The 17,378-nt window shown below is 48.7% G+C and overlaps 2 protein-coding genes across 3 annotated transcripts; both read right to left on the bottom strand.

The window, feature by feature from the left end:
- Positions 1-23: 23 nt before the first annotated feature.
- Positions 24-5,882, bottom strand: LOC308183551 (EF-hand calcium-binding domain-containing protein 12-like). Of its 2 annotated transcripts, none has more exons than XM_080569753.1 (4): positions 5,012-5,882; positions 4,221-4,434; positions 3,232-3,481; positions 24-2,031 (listed from the first exon to the last, which is right to left on the bottom strand). In XM_080569753.1, exons 1-4 carry the CDS (start codon positions 5,057-5,059, stop codon positions 1,869-1,871), a joined length of 675 nt encoding a protein of 224 aa, XP_080425879.1. In that variant the 5' UTR covers positions 5,060-5,882; the 3' UTR covers positions 24-1,868. The 2 variants fall into 2 exon arrangements, with proteins under 2 accessions (XP_080425879.1, XP_080425880.1); XM_080569754.1 differs by having other exon boundaries at positions 3,316-3,481; positions 5,012-5,877.
- Positions 5,883-5,927: 45 nt separating this feature from the next.
- On the bottom strand, positions 5,928-17,329 carry LOC308183549 (uncharacterized protein; the record flags this gene model as incomplete). The annotated part of the gene is made up of 11 exons (XM_080569747.1): positions 15,605-17,329; positions 14,841-15,000; positions 13,836-14,092; positions 12,986-13,059; positions 12,275-12,345; positions 11,319-11,439; positions 9,367-9,475; positions 8,409-8,567; positions 7,246-7,503; positions 6,864-7,058; positions 5,928-6,137 (listed from the first exon to the last, which is right to left on the bottom strand). Exons 1-11 carry the CDS (start codon positions 15,719-15,721, stop codon positions 5,928-5,930), a joined length of 1,731 nt encoding a protein of 576 aa, XP_080425873.1. The 5' UTR covers positions 15,722-17,329.
- Positions 17,330-17,378: the final 49 nt, after the last annotated feature.

The following is a 17,378-nucleotide window of genomic DNA, read 5'->3' as shown; positions in this document are numbered from 1 at the left end:
ACTCTGTTACTAAAGGAAGAGGCTGGGTTCACACTACTAATGCCAAAAAAAAAATAGTAAACTAATAGTCCATTCTACACATTCCTTTTCTTCTTCGGTCGCTATCAACGGGTCATCTATGTATTGCAACAGTGTCCCCTTTTTCTGAAGGGGTTTTCTAAGCTTCAAGATCACAGGCTAGTTGTTTCCCAAATACAGTGGGGCTGTTCTTGAACCCCTGTGGTAACATAGTCCAAGTAAGCTGACTTTTTCGTCCTCTATTAGGATTTTCCCATTCAAAGGCAAGGAGTTTCTGGCTTTCCGTTGCCACGGGCAGGCAGAAAAAGGCATCCTTTCAATCTAGTACCGTGAACCAAACTTGACTGTTTTCTAATTTTGTCAAAAAGTTATAGGGATTGGCTACTACAGGGTATACATCTTTTGTGGTCCTATTGATGTCCCTTAAATCCTGAACTATGCGATAGGTTCCATCTGCTTTCTAACTCGGCCTATATGGAGTGTTATATTCTGACTCGCATTCAGTAATAGTCCATATTTAAGAAAGTTATTGATTATTCCTTCCATTCCCCTTCTGTCTTCCACCTTTACTGGGTGTTGCTTTTAGCATACCTTGGGAGCATTTTCCTTTTTTTTTTTTTTTTTTTAATTTTTTTTTACAGGCACTACATTCTTTGCTCCCCCAGGTATTCCTGTAGCCCAAACTCCCAGATAGATTTGGTTCAGGATTACATCCATCCAGGGAGTCCTATCTAGAGCTTTCTCTGGAGTCACCAGGAATAGATTTCAGAGTTTAATATGTTACCTTTATTTCCATTTTCCCTTGTCCAAAAGAAATCTTTGCATCCAATTTTTCCAGCAAGTCCCTTCCTAATAAGGGCCTTGGCGAATTGGGCAAGTATAAAAATTGATGTATTCAAATCATTTTTCCCCAATTTAAATTTCAAGCACTGAAAAAAAAAAAAAATCAACAAAAAACACCTTTTCCTGTTGGCCAGTTGCTCCTATTACATTTACAGACTCAGCACTTTTCCAGAATCAATTTTTGGATTAACACAGAGAAAGAGGCTCCCGTAACCAACAAAAAATCCAAGCCTCTCTCTTCGTTCTCTAGCTTCATTTCTCTAGCTTGTTAGTAATAGGCAATAAATCTTACTGTCTCCCTATGCTGAGTCTGTTTTGCCCGTCACAATAATTGTTGACCGATCTCCCTGTCCTTCTCTCAACCCTTGAGCCCTTTTTATTGTATTTCTCCCCCTTTCCCTTTGAGGAAGGGGAGTGAGGGAGTTGTTGTGGTGGAGCTTGGCCACCCACCCAAGTAAAACCACCACACCTCTAGTAACCTCTAAGAGCATTCTAGAAGTCTACCTGGAAAACCCAGCAGATGCTAGAGTGCACTGGGAGTGTTGTGAGGTCTCCAGGGGTCACAAGAGCACACCATGAGGCACTGGGATGCATGTCAGGTATGTTAAACAGCACTGGTGGGTGTGGGGGAGTGAACGAATGGCTGTATGGTGTTCAGATGCCTGCTGGGTTAACCACAAGATCCAGTCATGGCAGAAAGTCAGCCAGAGATCAAGAAGCTTTTGGACAACGCTGTCAGATATATGGTTTAATTTTTAGGTAGTCCTGTGTGAAGCCAGCTGTTAGACTTGACGATCAGTCCTTGTGAACCCCTTCCAACTCAGGATAGTTGATGATGATCTCCGTGAACTTGGCCCAGATCCCATGAGCTGACCTGATGAGTCACAAAGCTGTGCACACATCTCATGCTGCTAGGAGCAGAACTTCAGGTGAAATGAGTTTTCTTGAATGGAGTGTCTCTAGAGGCCAAGTATCCTGGCTCTGATGCGCTAGCTGTAGCCAGGGTTTTAGATACCACGGTAGGCAGGCCTGGTTGGGGGAACATAGCTAAACAAGGCGTGTGCCCTGTCAAGCTCCTTATCTGGAAAGTACAGGCGCATCTTGTCCAGGAGATGGCCTGGCCAGAAGTTATTGTCGCTTGACTTTTGATTCTTATTCTTCTCAAGAGGCCTAGAGAAAAAGAAAGAAAAAAAGAAAAGAAAGAAAAAGGTAAGAGAGAGTGGCACGTTTTATGGAAATAAAATTCTCGGCAACTTCACTGCTATTACCAGTAATGGCAAATGCGAGCCTGACAAGAACCAGCTACTAGGACTTCTGGAAATCCCTGCCTGTCCTTCTTATACATGACTGACATTGGAAATGCCAACTTGCGAAGCTATCTTAAGAGCTGATGCGTTGCCTGTCACTGTAGTATATAAACTCTCTGAGATGAACTGGGAAGATTGTGCTCTATTTTGCAAAGTGTTTTTTCTCCTCAAAAGCTTCTCCAGTCTTGCAAAGTTGGATTCTTTAGGACTGCCTTTCTTCCACGAGCTCAGCTGTGAGGCTGAGTCTTTCTATTCAATCGGATTTGGGAATCACTTTGACTAAAGAAGACGCTGCAAGTGCTATGACCAAGCTGGCAGTGGACATCCCAGTTTCATGGGTCAGGAAAGACCTTTGCACACTCATGAACTCCTTGGACAGTACGAGTCTGAAGACAGCAGGGACAAGGACAGCAAAAGAACTTGGACTCGTTTGGGAAGAAAAGCTTTTGTGGGTGACCTGAGATGGAAGAAAAATTAGGGCAAACTGCCTCTGTTCTCAGGGCTGACATTGTGTCTATGTCCAGAAAACATGCATCTCCAGATCCTACAGATAAATGTTGAGATGCAAAGAATGTTGCTCCGTAAAACAGATCTGCCACCTGCATCTGACTTTCCTCCTGCAACGTTTAGTAACGTTCTGAAGGGTCAGTTTTCTAGAGAAACAGAGGAACTGAGGTATAATGGGAGGAAAATAAGCACTGCCCTACTAGGAGCAGCTGGCTGCTGGCTGCACGCTTCTGCAGCGGGCTGCTTCTGCCCCTGACTGGGGAGCTTCTCCAGGCATCCACAGCTGGATTCTTTGGGATTGCCTTTCTTATGCAAGAAAAAACGTTCTCTGAGGGGATTTCCAAGAAGTGCTGGGTTGGCCTGACGAGGACCGTCTTAGGTGAGAAGTTCTGTCATCTCTGCAGATTGGAGTACAGAGAAACTGTTCGCCAGCACCACTGCAACCCCGCAAGTCAGCACAAACACAGCCGTGGCCGTGTAGCTGAGAAGAGATCTCGCTCTCTCTCTGCTATCGCTCGCTGCTCCCTTGCAGCATCCTAATGTTTCACTTCAGTACCTCAGTACCACCTCTGATGCAGTGGGAGCTGATGCACAGCAGGGCAGCAGGAAGGGACTGATCATAAGCCCTCTTTGAACCAACCTTTTTTCTGCCTCTTTGGCCTGTTTTCCTGATGCACTTTTTGACTTGGACATGCTCAGAGAAGATGTGGCGTCAGCATGTCCTGTGCTGTAGTATCCTCCAGGCTGCCTGATCTTCCTCACGTCTTCTCCTTCTTTGATGATCTTGTCTCCTGGGTGCAGCAGGCCTGTTGACAAAGCGCACAGAGAAGAGCAACGGTGTATGGACAGCCAATGCTGAATATATTTATCCAAGAAAACTCTGTTCTCCTGTTGCCCCAAGCCTGTCCCTGTGCTGTCTCTCCCCATCCGATCCAGGTCACCTCTGGGTTTGGTCAGTGATACTGACCAGGAGGGGACAGAAAAGACGTCCCCACTCTGGAAAGGAGGAAGACATGATGGCCCAGCAAGTACTGAGAGGACACGATGGCCCTGGCCAACTTCACATGGGGCCTCTTCCCGCATTCTCTGCCCTGGGCTCAGGAGCCCCATTTCAGCTCAGCCCTTGGCTCACGTTGCAGGTATAGCAGTGTCCAGCTCTGACACAGCTGTGCCACAGCTGTGCCTGGCCATGGACCTGCCGAACCTGACCATGGTCTGGCCTCCCTGCTTGACCTTGCACCTGCCCCATCACCATGAGCTTGCCCCATTAGCTGCACTTGTGTTTGGTCCTGGCTACCAGTCCAGGGGGACGTGGCCCTGGCTGCTCTGTAGCGCTCTTTGCTAGCTCAGCCCTGCTCTGGCCCTGCTGATGGTATCGCTGATCCTAACCAGCAGCATCTGCCGTGGCCCTCCAAGGGCTGCAAACATTCTCCATCAGCAGTGCCCCACCCTGAACATGCATCGTGCTTCTGGGTCTTGGGAAGAGGCATGAGCATGTCAGGCTTAGTACGTTCACATTAGTACGTTCCTTGCTCTTTGCTTTACCTCTTTGCAGCGCTTTGTCAGTGAGACAAATGTTACGCTCCTTGCACAGCTTGGAGCAATTCAGATAGCTCACAACGGCATTTCTGCGATACCGGTCAACCAGTGCTCCCATGTCACCCTCTGTAGTTGATGGCAGGCAGTGTTCATCAACAGGTGCATCCCCAGATCTCACCAGCCGACACTTTTCTTTCCATTCTATCGGGCTGTCTTTGATCTGCAAGTAAAGGAATGGTCCCCGTTAGCTTTCAGTGAGGCCCTGGAGTTGCTACATTCCCTTTGGAGAAACTACAGGCAGGGATCCATCTCAGAAGTGTGTGTAGATGGGACTCAGCACCCTGCGATGGGACCAAGCACTTATCCGGGAGTACCATTCCCTTCCAGTGCCAGGCCCGCAGGCGGGTGCTCCCTAGAGCACCAGGCAGAAGAGCAGCATACTGGACATAGGTGCCCCAGATGAAAAAAGTCTCCCAGCCACCATCTTTTTCTGATTGTGTCAGGTTGACTAGAGCTCAGATGACTCCATCGCCACACCTAAACGTCGCTTCAACTCCCATTTCTTGCCACTTCAGTTACCCAGAAAAGAGTGTTTACATCACCAAAGTGTTCAGAAGCCAAACCAGTTGTTTGAGACAGCTTGTAGCATCTCAGCTGTGAGGCACTATGTGGTCAAGGGACTACCTGACCTTCTACTCTGAGAAGTTAATATTCAGAACAATCTCCAACCTTGTCCTTTGCTGCCCACCCCACATTCGCAAGCACGTAGAGGTGCGCCTTTTTTCCTGCCACAGTACCTTCTCCAGCCGTCTCCTCTCTCTTGAGCGTTTTCCAATCTCTTCCATTTCATCACAGTTTAAATGTCGCCGGCCTGGCTCAATGTTGACTGGGGGCACTTCCAAGAGTGTTAGCTTTTCTTTGGGCTCGGTAGGAGAGCAAGGCTTCGTCCCCACAGCTTTGTCCCCAGCAGAAGGTGGAGAAGTGGCAGCTTTGCAAGCGTTTCTCCGGACCTGAGGCTGTACATCTACAGCAGTTTAAAAAGCAAACAAATGAAAAGCTCAGAGAAACCCTGTTAGACAGTAGCAGAAATAAAAAACAAGGCTGATCAATGTTTATAAGGCAAAAAGCTCTGGCATTTTGTGCAGTCTGGAGCACCCAACAGATGACGGTCTTTGAATGGAAGCATCCTTTAGCTTTCAATCCAGGCATACGTATTACAGACTACTCCCATCTCCGCTTTGCCCCATTCTGTTTCACGCTCACAATACATGTTTAGTCTACAAAACAATTAGTACAACAACACAGCAGCAAAACGCCTCTTCTCTCCAAGATGTGAAACCTTCAGACAAAAATGACACGGGTACCATGGCAAGCCTTCAGGTTTGGGCTAGGTTTTAAAGAGTAGGACCTTTGAATCTGCATTATCCAGCTGCCCTCAACAGCTGGAGAAAGGGTCTGCTTCTGATCAGCCGGATGATCAACGCTAACCAATAAAATACAGTACAGGAGGTTAAACCTCAGGGTTCAGATTCCGAGTCAAACCGAAAAGACCGGATAAGCTGTCTCCCACAAACGGGCTGAGTATTGCACTTCCCCTGGATTCTTTAGCTTCTCCCCAGAGGTCTCCTTTCAGCAACCCCGTTGCAGGACAGTAGTGGCAAGGAGCCATATTCTGGACCCACTTTGGCATTCCCTAATGCCACCTGTGTACTTTTAGGGCATCTGTAAGGATATAGAGAGAGATTCCCAGCCCAGGGTTCTCCTCTCATCTTTGCTGGTCTCTTTGGGCTGTCCTTTCCTCATTTCCAGCCATTGCTTTTGACATTCCATCAGCTCTTCACTGCTTATATAATTCCCCCGTTTTGAAGAAGTCAAGAAGATGACCACATCCTCCAGTTCCTTGTCACTGATGGGAACTTTTGCCTGGCAACCAAAACAGAAGACGACAGTGTGATCAATAAAAAAACAAGGCTTGGCCCAGAGTAGGGGGGATGAGCTTTGCTGTTGTTTTAAATGCTTTTTCAGAAAAGGCACAGAGGCAACCTGTTGAGCTTTAAGCTTTACAGGAGTTTACCAAGCACTGAAAAATTTACTGGTCTTCTGCTGGCCTCTGCTGAGCTCTCAGTTTTCAGTGTGCCAAACTTCTCAGCCATCTGGGCGTCAAGAAGCTAATTTGGCTTGGAACAGAATACCAGAAAACACCTGAACTGCTAAACCCTAACAGACCTGGGCATGCTCTTGACAGTTCTGTACCGCTGCAGCCTGTGGAAAGTGAGGCTCAGCATGAGCTCTGCTGTGCCAACAGGTACTAAAAGGCAGTGCAGCGGGCAGACATATGAAACTGGTCAAGGAAAGACCAAGTATCACCACGAGGAAACTTGATGCCACTTCAGGCCACGTTACTCAGCACCGACTGTCTTTAGAGACTATGAGGCAATGAGTTTCACTCCCTCCTGGGACTCAGTCTGGGTGACACCTCGCATCCCTGCAGCCTTCCCTTCCCTCTTCCCTTCAACATTTCACTGGCTGTGGGAGCCATCCTCTGAGAGTAACACAAGAGAAGTTGGAGCTTTTCCAGTTCTCTGGGTTGGCATGCAGCAAAACAAGGCAAAGTTGCAGCAGTTCCTTACTTTTCTCTTCCCTACATACCTCCTTGATGACTTTAATGAAGTCTGCTCTCATGATCTTTCTCTGTTCCATTCCAGCCTTTCTGAAGATGTCTACCATTGTCAACTTCTGTTGTTGTAGGAGGTTATGCAGTTTGAGAAGAGCTTGGGGGTATGGTGCACGAATAAGGGGAAGGCTACCCTTCTTCCGGGTCTGGCTCCTTGTTGGTGGTGAGCACTGAAAAGGAATTAGAAAATACCCTCAAATCACCGTTATCCAGAATCACTGTGCCAGCAGATGCAGAAGTGGCTGGGATAAAGCAGTGTCACGCTGCCGACGTATGAGCAGATGCTGAGGCCGTGGCACGGCCACAGGAGATGAAGTACAGTAATCCCAAGAGTGGCACAACACAAGGTATACTTACGTCTGGCCTGTCGGTCACGGCTGACTTGCTTTTAGCCCTCTGGTCTACTCCAGCTGCCATTATTCGTTTCCTGACTCTACTTTCCAGTCTGCTTAAGGTAGGTTTATGACTCAGCCATTTCTCAACATCTCCAAAGCTTTCCAGCTGAGATCGGAGTTGCTTCCTCTCCTGAATCCAAGCCTCCAGCTTTTGTAGATCATCTTTTGTATCACAGGTGATCTCTGGGGAGCTGAGGCTATCTTCTTCTTCCTGTAGCTGCTGAAAAACAGACAAATGACAGAAATCGGTGTCCTGAGTTGGTTTCAAACAGGGAGAGCCTGGTCTTGCCACACAGGGAGCAAAAACGAATGCGACATCTGGAGCATGGAGCAAACCTACTTGCTTTCCGTTTAAAGACAAACTTTGGATACAGTTTTCTCCAATGGTACAGTTTGAAACCCTGCTCCAAAACCACTTCTGGCTTGACATTAGTCAAACCATCAGCCGTATCCTCGCTGCTTGTGTTAGTACTTTAACAACAGATGAGCTTCTTACAAAACCTACTGTTGAGATCGCATTGGTATAATGGTTTTGGAGGGGACTTCCTGCTCTGAGGCTTTTCTGAGATAGAGATGGGAGGGGTGTCTGGGCCTGCCACCAATCCCAGGTGTATGAGAGCGCTGAGAAACAGCCATCGGGCAGTCACAGAACAGCATCAAGACACGTGCGTCCTGCCTCTTATCAAGGTGTTGGCTCCCTGCCCTGAAAGAGCAGCTGGAACAAAACGTCAGCTGTTACGCTCACGAAAAATGGTCTTAGTGCTCTTCATGTTAACTGAAGAGACCGGAAGTAACAGCTGCTCCTGGAGCTCTCCTGCAGCATGCTGCAGCTGGAGCTGCCTCAAGCCACTGGACTCAAGTTCCAGGGCAGGGAAAAGGTGTCCTCCTGTCAAGGGACAGAGAGTGTGCTTCTGCCCTCACTCTGCTAGACTGCTCTTGGTGTCCCCTGGCTTCTACCAGGAATTCCTTCCTCATGGCAATGTGCCAGCGGCAATAAAAGCAACAGCCACGTGCCCTGCTCTCTAGAGGTGGCAATATTGCTGGGACTCAGAGACCTTCACAACTCAGCTTCACCCCAGCCAGCAAAATGCTACTCTGCGGGATGCTTTACAGGGCCTCCCGTACCTGGGCCATCCACATCTCATCCCTTTGTCTCTCATCTTGCTCTTCCAGCACTTCTGGAAATGTGACCCTTTTTGCTTCTCTGGTCTCTTCTTTCTCCTTGCTGGCCACGGATGCCTCCAGTTTCCCTCCAGCCTGCATCCCCAGTACAGAGCGTGCTTCCTAGAGGAACCCAGAAATGCAATAGCAGCAGTTATTCATCTGGTTTTTTTCTTTTTCATTTTATTTTTATTTTTAATACTGTTCTTCTCTCCCTCATCTTCTCTATTTTTCCCTGAAGGTTCGTCAGCAATTTTTTGCTCCCAGGTTCTTACAGACGCAACCAGAAAGCCGTTCTGTTATGACCAATGAGCTAACTCATGAACGAGCTATTTTTCAAAATGGGCCACTGCTTTTTTTTTTCTTTCTTTCTTTCTTTCTTTCTTTCTTTCTTTCTTTCTTTCTTTCTTTCTTTCTTTCTTTCTTTCTTTCTTTCTTTCTTTCTTTCTTTCTTTCTTTCTTTCTTTCTTTCTTTCTTTCTTTCTTTCTTTCTTTCTTTCTTTCTTTCTTTCTTTCTTTCTTTCTTTCTTTCTTTCTTTCTTTCTTTCTTTCTTTCTTTCTTTCTTTCTTTCTTTCTTTCTTTCTTTCTTTCTTTCTTTCTTTCTTTCTTTCTTTCTTTCTTTCTTTCTTTCTTTCTTTCTTTCTTTCTTTCTTTCTTTCTTTTTTTTTCTGAAGTAAACTATGCCCAAATAAAGTTTCTGGCATGCTCCATGAAACTATGGATGTGAACAGGGGATTGCTAAGATTCAGAGAAATGCACATCTTTGAAATACTCAGAACAGAAAAATGGACATACAGTAAAGGGATCTTTTCACAATAAACATCTAAGTATTTAGCGCGTACATCCTTTTCCTAAGATACCCCCACATGATCATCTACAATCAAAAGAGACACAAAAATTATCTTGGTCCATGTTACATACCTGTCCTGTGTGTCTATGATCTTCAGAAGTAAGCAATGGCAATTTAAGCCTCTTGCAGGGAGTTTCTTTGTGCTGCCTTCCTTCTGGGACTGGACATTCAGGGAACAGTCTGAAAATACACACCAGCATGAGTCAGGAAGTGAATCTGAGTGCAGGAAGAGTTTCTTTTCTCCACCCTCTCTCCAAACTGAGAGACCAGGCTCATGGAAATCTAAAGAACCATGCGCATGACTCGCAGCTGCTGGGATAATGATCAGCATTAATCACCAAGAAGACCTCAACACTGGAAGCAGTCAGGAGATAAAGGAAGACACATAAGAGAGTCACAAGACACCGCAACACAATTCCCACAAGCACCTGTGAGGCACTTCCCATCCAGCAAGGCAATGCTCTGCATAGTGACGTGTGTTGAGGCAGGGCACGCTTGGACAGGGCAGAGCATCCCCCCCCACTCAGGAGAATAGCTCATCTGCCGGCTGTCTACCTACAGCTAAACCGCCGTGGTCTGCACCAGGCAGAAAGCTCTTTCTAGAAAGTCTGTGGCGACCCAGACTGAATGCCCGCTCAAAAAGGCAGCAGTTCAGGTCTCTGGATGTAGGGAGTGCCTGAGCCTGTCGCTGCCATCAGAGGGTGGCAGAGACTCCGTGTGCGTGTGAGGTGTGAGCAGGTGGATGACCTGGTCAGCCTGGTGGCAGAGCTCAGGGAGGAGGTGGAGAGGCTAAGGGCTATCGGGGAGTGTGAGCAGGAGTTAGACTGGTGGAGCAACTCCCTGCCAGGCCTGAAAGAAAGGCACCGGGGTGAGACACCCCAGCAAGTGGTGGACCCCCTGCCCTGTCGCTGTCGGGCAGAGGGAGGGACCTAGGAGATGAAGAGGAATGGGAACGGGTCCCTGCTCGGTGTCGCAGGGAACCCCTCTCCCTACCAGCTTCGCCTTCCCAGGCGCACTTACACAACACGTTTGAGGCCTTGGAGCTTGAGAGACTAGTGGGGGAGGATGTGTTTGAAAGTCCACCCAGGAGGTTGCCTAGGGCGAGGAAGTTGACTCCACACCTCAGGACTGCCTCCACCAAGAAAGAAAGAAGGGTAATCGTTGTAGGCAACTCCCTTCTCAGGGGAACAGAGGGCCCTATATGTCGGCCTGACCCTACCCGTAGGGAAGTCTGCTGCCTCCCTGGGGCCCAGGTCAGGGACATTGCCAGAAACCTTCCCAACCTGGTTCGCCCCTCTGATTACTATCCTCTATTGATAGTCCAGGCTGACAGTGATGAAATTGCTGAGAGAAGCCTGGAGGCTATCCAAAGGGATTTCAGGGGACTAGGGCGGTTAGTAGATGGAGCGGGAGTACAGGTGGTGGTTTCCTCCATCCCTACAGTGCAAGGGAAGGGTACAGAGTGGGTACTCCCACATGCCCAGTGATAGGACGAGGGGGAATGGGCTAAAGTTGCGCCAGGGGAGGTTTTGTTGGATATTGGGACAAACATCTTTACGGAAAGGGTTGTCAGGCACTGCGTTGGGATGCCCAGGGAAGTGGTTGAGTCACCGTCCCTGGAGGTCTTCAAAAGACGTTTAGACGTAGAGCTTAGTGATATGGTTTAGTGGAGGACTTGTTAGTGTTAGGTCAGAGGTTGGACTAGGTGATCTTGGAGGTCTCTTCCAACCTCAATGATTCTGTCGTTCTGCGATTCAGTATAAGGGCCAGTTCTCTTCAATGTCTTTATCGATGATCTGGATGAGGGGATCGAGTGCACCCTCAATAAGTTTGCAGACGACATCAAGTCAGGTGCAACCAGCACCTGACTTCAGAGCAATCTGAGCAACCAGCTCTGACTTCAGAGCTGATCACACTTGCAGCAGCCCACTGGACTGAGACCTCCTGAGAAGTAGGATCCTATAAAGCATGCCACACAAGCACAAGAGCATGAGGCCACTCTAACAAATCCTTTACATCTCACCTGCCAGGAGGCTCTTTTGCCTTTGTTTTCTCCTCTGCTTCTTCCTTCACTTTAGCTGTGGCCAACGTGTTTGGAGAAAGTCTCCTTCGCAATCGCAGAAGTTGTAATGTATGAAGAGACGCTGTAAACACAAAAGGAGAAAACCTCTCAGGACATCAGGCACAGATCTGCTCTGCAATGTTATAAGCTAGTTGAGGTATCCCTGTGACTCCTTCTGAGACCTGTTTTCCAGAAGATTGCAAGCCCTTTCCTGACACCAGGTCCCATCTGACCTTTGATATCCACAGTGCTGCATTACTCCTTTTGGTGTGAGCTTTCTACTGCTGCAGCAAGTCCATCCCCTCTGAACAGTGGGGGTTTTGCGGGGAGACGCATTTTGGTGCCTAACAATCTCTTTTGGGGCAACAATTTCTTGGAGCGGCATAAATGGTTTTTATACACAGGCTTTCTATCCTGGTGCATTCAACTCCAAGCACATTATATCTGTGATATTCACGAGGAATTAAGAATGAGGAGTTCCCAGCTTTAGAGGAGAACCAAAGTTTTGGCACAGCTTGGCAACCTTTGTGCACTGTTCTCTACACAATTTTTCTCTCATCAAATGACAACATGGTGATTCAAAGGGGTATGCCCAACCCCTCAGTCTCCCACAACTCAAGACGGAGTTTGTTATTCACGGTGCTAGTGGACTTGCCAAACATTTACTCCCTCCTGCACAAACAAACCCATAAAATGGAAGAGAGGCACTCTTTGGCACGTAATGCAGGGGAAAAACATCCTTCAGCACTATCTTGTTCAAAATGTGTCCCTTGAGATTTACCAGGAGGGTAAACAGAGGCACAGAGGGTGCCTCTGCTATCCCAGGCATCTCACTGTAACCTGAGTGCCAAGCACCCCCCAGTGAGGACAACAGGGAAAGGCACAAACCTCCACCAGCAGTCAGTCATTAACATTACCTTGTTCATCAAGCATCTCTTCCTCTGCAAGATGCTCCCTAGCAAGCCGAGGTACCGCCTTAATCTCAAACCTGGAAATAGGAAGAAGGCAGCATTCTGTGAAAAGGGCTCCTTTGCCAGATTAATGTCAAGGTATCTGTGGGGAGTCCAACACATGCCCTAAACCATTCAAACTGAGCAGTGCTGGCCTCGGGAACAGCTCAGCTGCCCCTCGCTAGACAGAGGTTTGGGTTTTTATTTTGCCCCAGTGCTCCTGTGTCATCCTGACACAAGAAGGCATTTCAGAGTTCCTTTGATTGACACGAGTTTCACAAAAGACATGGAAACATCACAGACAGAGGACAAGCATAGATCTGGTCCTTGTTCCACCTGCTAAGAGATCCTGTCCGTGTTGCATTCAAAACAACAGAAATATTAGGATCTTACTTCTTTTAGATATTTTGGCAGTTTTAACCACATAAAAGAGAAGAAGCAGATGAAACATTAGGTGAGTTGCTTCAACGCCTCTGCAGAGCAAACCAGTTGCCTCTGACTGGAGTAACGGTAAAATGCAGAACACAGTCAGTAACTGAGGATGATGCATAAGTCCAAGCTAAGCAAAAGCAAGGATGAAATTAACTGCAAAACAGTAATTTGGAAGAGCACTACCGATCATGAGCTGAGCACACGTGAGTGTGCACAGAGAAGGGTTGCAGGAACAAATATACTCACTGAGGGAGCAGGTGGGCACGGCCAAAATGGCTTGGAAAGAGGGCAGTTTCTTTGTCCAGTCTGACCAACTTTTTCTGCAGCAGGGACAGAAACATCTGACATCAGTCCAAGGAAATGATCTCAACAGTCACAGAGGCCTTTCTATAGCTCCACGAATTCACTGCCTCTCAGCAAACTTCTTGACAAGCGCCTCAGCCAGTTAAAACACACTGCACAGCACATGATCTGCTAGGGTGAGGAACACTGCCAACCTTTTCACAAGGACCGTAGTTAACAGCCTCAGCCTGTGAACAAGTCAACGGAGCAAACACAAGGGAAGGCCCATCGTGAGCCCCGGCTTCCAGCTGCTGCTTTCAGTGGGGTCACTTGCTTTAACTATTCCTGAATGCAGCGCAAATGGGTCAGAGCTGGTTTTATCCCCAGAGTTCTTCATAGGAGTCAGAGGATTGCATTGGCAGTGTGGAGGAACACAGAGACCAGACCTTTTCTGCTGGGTCAGGAGAACCACACCAACGGCCTGCCTGCAGCCAAAAGGGCCTGGTGTCCTTGTGCCTCAGCCTCACACCCGCAGCGGCGGGGACATCATCAGCCTAGCCGTTGCTTTGGCTTTTTTCCTATTTATGGCGAGGCCCTTCCAGGGCTGTCCTTTGCCCAGCAACGATACGACTGCACGCATTGCCAGCAGTCATACAGCAAATAAAAGAAGGAAAACAAAAAGCTTTCACTGCGATGGACTGTGCCTAGCTCCAGCGTCCTGGCAGCTCACAGCTGCCAGCAGGGCTCAGTGCCCCCAGCCTTTGATGGGGCTTCAAACCCTCTCTAAGTAGGACTGCAGAAACAATAAACTTACAGCGACCAGCTTCTCTACCACGTATGTGGACTTGTTGAGACTGTGTAAAAACTCTTCAGAAAATGTCATTTTCACTCTTTGCCCTCGGATAGCAAGAGTGCCAACATCCTTTAACGTGAAGTCCGTGTCTTCCCTATTTGTGAGGATGCGGTAGAAGTATTGCAAGGTCTCCTCCAAACAGCTCTGCACAGTTTCCTTGGTGTAGGGGACGTTCAAGCGTATATTCTCATAGCTCAGCACCACTATCTTCATATCATCTGGAAAAAATGAGGAACAATGCAACCTGCACTGCAGTTGAGCAGATTCAAACAAAGTGCCAGGAGCTTCCAGCTCAAACATGCTGCTGTAGCTGCCGTCGTCTAAGCCTGGTACGACTCCTTAAAGCAGCTGATGTATGCTCCCCCTCAAGATAAACTGAAATCACTCCATCAATGTACCAAGTGCACAGCTGTGACTCCTCAGCCCAACAACCTCAGCCGTCCGCGGAACGCAGGAGGAGGAGGCGAGAAGAATGCGGCTGGTTCCCATGCAAAGAGCCCAGGCTCAGTGCACTCCTGGTCTGGGGAGACCTGCCTCGCACTGAGACAGGCAAGCACAAGAACTCTTCCAGACAGTTCTGGACAGTCCCTGTGGCCTTCAAAACTGAGGACCAAATGTCTCTGCTTTTGGTACCAGAGCCCTTTACCCCGGGGCTGCCCGACGGAAGTTCCTATCCAGGAGAAGCTGGGAGCCATTGGAAAGAGAAGAACCACCCCAAATGAAGCACCAAGCTCTCAGTGCTGCGCAGGTCTCATCCATGGCACACTGTAGCCAAAGCAATGGCAGCAGTCGACAGAAATTACAGCAAATCTGGCCATTGATGGCTTTCTATGCCAGCCGTCTTTTCTGTCTCTCAGGGCCTTCCGATGGCATCTGAGCTGTCTATCAGCACTTCTAAACAGCAATCAGCACAACCCCTTAATAGATGTACACATGGGAAAACAAGACTTTAATTGGTATTCTTACCAGGAACACGTACACAACGGTGTTTCAGCTCACGAATCTGTCCAAGAGTCTTGGACAGCGAAAACACAGGTCTCCGAAATGTGAGCACCTGGCCGTTTTCAAAAGATAACCATTTTTTAATATGGAATGTCCCCAGTCCTGTTACAGTGACGGCCCGAGGCTGGTAAAGAAAAGAAGGGGAAGCATGTTTAAGTTGGAAAACAGAGTGAGGACTTGTGACATCTTGCAAGGGGGTGCCCTGTGCCCTGCCCACTCCTAACGCGGCATGGGGTAAGATGGGGGAGCTGGGAAAGCTCATGAGAGCTGAGTATGCCCACATACTCAGGGCATTTTCTCTCCCTTTCCTTTGCCCCTCAAGAAAATATGCGGTGAAGTAAAGCAGGTGGAGGAGGTCTAGCCCATCCTTCAGCTAGGTCCCTTCCAGCAACTGGGGATAACCCTGGAAGCATCCCCAGCTGTCTGTTTGCTCTCTCCACTCTGAGAGCGAAGAACAGAGAAGCCCCCAGCAAGTTCTGAACACATTTTCCTGCCGTTTTATATCTTCGATATAAATATGAATACTTGATTTTTTGTTTGGTTGGTTTTAATTATTATAATTATTTATAATAATATATAAATTTACGGAGAAACTGGTCTTTGGCACACTTGGGGCACATCTGTATGTGTCAGTGCGGCTCTGGGAAGAGCAATGGCACTTCCTGGCACAGGGCTGCCAGGACTTACTGAAGCCGTGGGGTGAGGGGAGGGGTAGGGTGCAGTCCCACCTTTGTCAGCATGAGCAATTGCTGAACCTGCTTGGACACACCACCCCAAATCGTGACGACATCTGGAAAGCAAGGGGACGACATGTCAAGCTCGAAGTCAGCAAGTCCATGGCCCATCAGCACATTTCTTAAAAGGCGTTTGCAGATGCAGGTATGATCTGACACAGCTCCCAGGATGAACCCATCTGTGACTCTGGCTGAATTTTTGACTGATATCAGTCTAACAGCCCTGCCACGCCCCAGGAAAGGTCTGCAGCTGCAGGAGCTATTAAAAGGGTTTTGGACAAGGGAATGCAGCCTGTAGGCATCTGAAATGGGAGGGCCTCTCTTAGCCCTAAGCCTTTTCTGAGAGCCATGAGGCACAGGAGGCTGCAGCAGGAAGGAGCCACAGGCAGGGAGGGGCTCAGCTCCTCCGTGAGAGGCCTTGTTGAAATGCTGAAAAGTCAGCAGATTTCCTCCTGACACGTGTATTTCTGGCAGTTTCTTGGGAGCCCATCAGGAACCTCAGCCCTCTTCCAACCGTGCACGCATCTTTCCGGTCAGAGCCAGATGTCCACGTGTGACCCACCAGCAAGCGGAACCCGGCCACAGGACTGCCACCACGGACAGGGCAGGAGGCCACACACACAGCACCCTTGAGGCCTCCCCCGCAGACAGGGAGCTCGCTTTCCACAATTTGTAGAGTTCATATTAGTCTGTAGCTACACTCATAAGAGGTCCCAAATGCCTTACCATTGACAGAAAGCTTCTTGAGAGTGGGAAACGTGACCTTGGTGCAGCCCTCAACCTCACTGCAGCGCTCAATGTTGGTGATTAGCGCTTCCAGGTTTGTCATGATCCTGCTTTGGGTCAGCACGTGAGGCTAGAGAGTGAAAGATCTGTGATTTTTCCTACTAGGAAACACTCTCTTTTTGATGTCCTCTGTGCTTCACCAAATAGCTCCTGCACCGTCCTACGCCTCCCTTTGTCCTCTGAGACTCTGAGCTACAGGAGAGACTTCTCGTGTCCTCCAGAGAAAACTGGATGCAAGAGCCTCCTTCAGCGCCCGAGCTCACTGAGGCACTGACAGAGAGGGCCTGGCGCGCTGTGGCATAAGGGGAGCTGCCATTGTGATGCGGAGGTGTCCCTTTGTGACCTGCGCTCAAGCCAGAGGGGTGCAGAGCCACTCCTTAACACAGCCCCTGTGGCCCAGCCAACTCGCTGGGCCCTGCAGCAGGAAGGGGGTTGCACGTTAGGGAACTGCTCCCCCACACACACACCCTCTCCTCACTCCCCAACGAGGCTGTGGGACAGGAAGAGCCTCTGAGATGTCACCAAAAGGAGGACACTGGGGAACACAGAACCACAGAAGGGTTAAGCTTGGACGGGACCTCTGGGTTCATCTGGTCCAAGCCCTGCTCAGGCAAGGCCACCGAGAGCCCCTTGCCGAGGACCACGTTCTGGTGGCTTTTCAGTATCTCCAAGGACAGAGGCCAGGCCCTTCAGCACCCTGGTGGCCTTCATGGGACTCTCCCCAGTAGGCCCCGGCCTCTCCCGTACTGGGGAGCTGTCCTGGTTTTGGCTACGATAGAGTTAATTTTCCTTCCTAGTAGCTGTTAATGTGCCGTGGTTTTGATTTAGGATAATAATCATGTTGATAACATGCTGATGTTTTAATTGTTGCAGAGCAGTGCTTGCACTAAGCCAAGGACTTTTCAGCTTCTCGCTCTGTCCTGCCAGCGGGCAGGCTGGGGTGCAGCAGGAGCTGGGAGGGGACAGAACCAGGACAGCTGAC

This window comes from Anser brachyrhynchus, assembly GCF_964034855.1.
Source record: "Anser brachyrhynchus genome assembly, chromosome: 28".
Classification (NCBI taxonomy): Eukaryota; Metazoa; Chordata; class Aves; order Anseriformes; family Anatidae; genus Anser; species Anser brachyrhynchus.
This window is presented reverse-complemented; position numbering and strand designations above follow the sequence as displayed.

Excerpts from the sequence above, each read along its gene's own strand:
- LOC308183551 (XM_080569753.1), bottom strand. The coding sequence starts at position 5,059 with ATGGAAGAGATTGGAAAACGCTCAAGAGAGAGGAGACGGCTGGAGAAG. Across the intron at positions 4,435-5,011 it reads AGAGGAGACGGCTGGAGAAG|ATCAAAGACAGCCCGATAGA; the intron begins GTACTGTGGCAG and ends CTTTACTTGCAG. Across the intron at positions 2,032-3,231 it reads GCATCAGAGGTGGTACTGAG|GCCTCTTGAGAAGAATAAGA; the intron begins GTACTGAAGTGA and ends CTTTTTCTCTAG.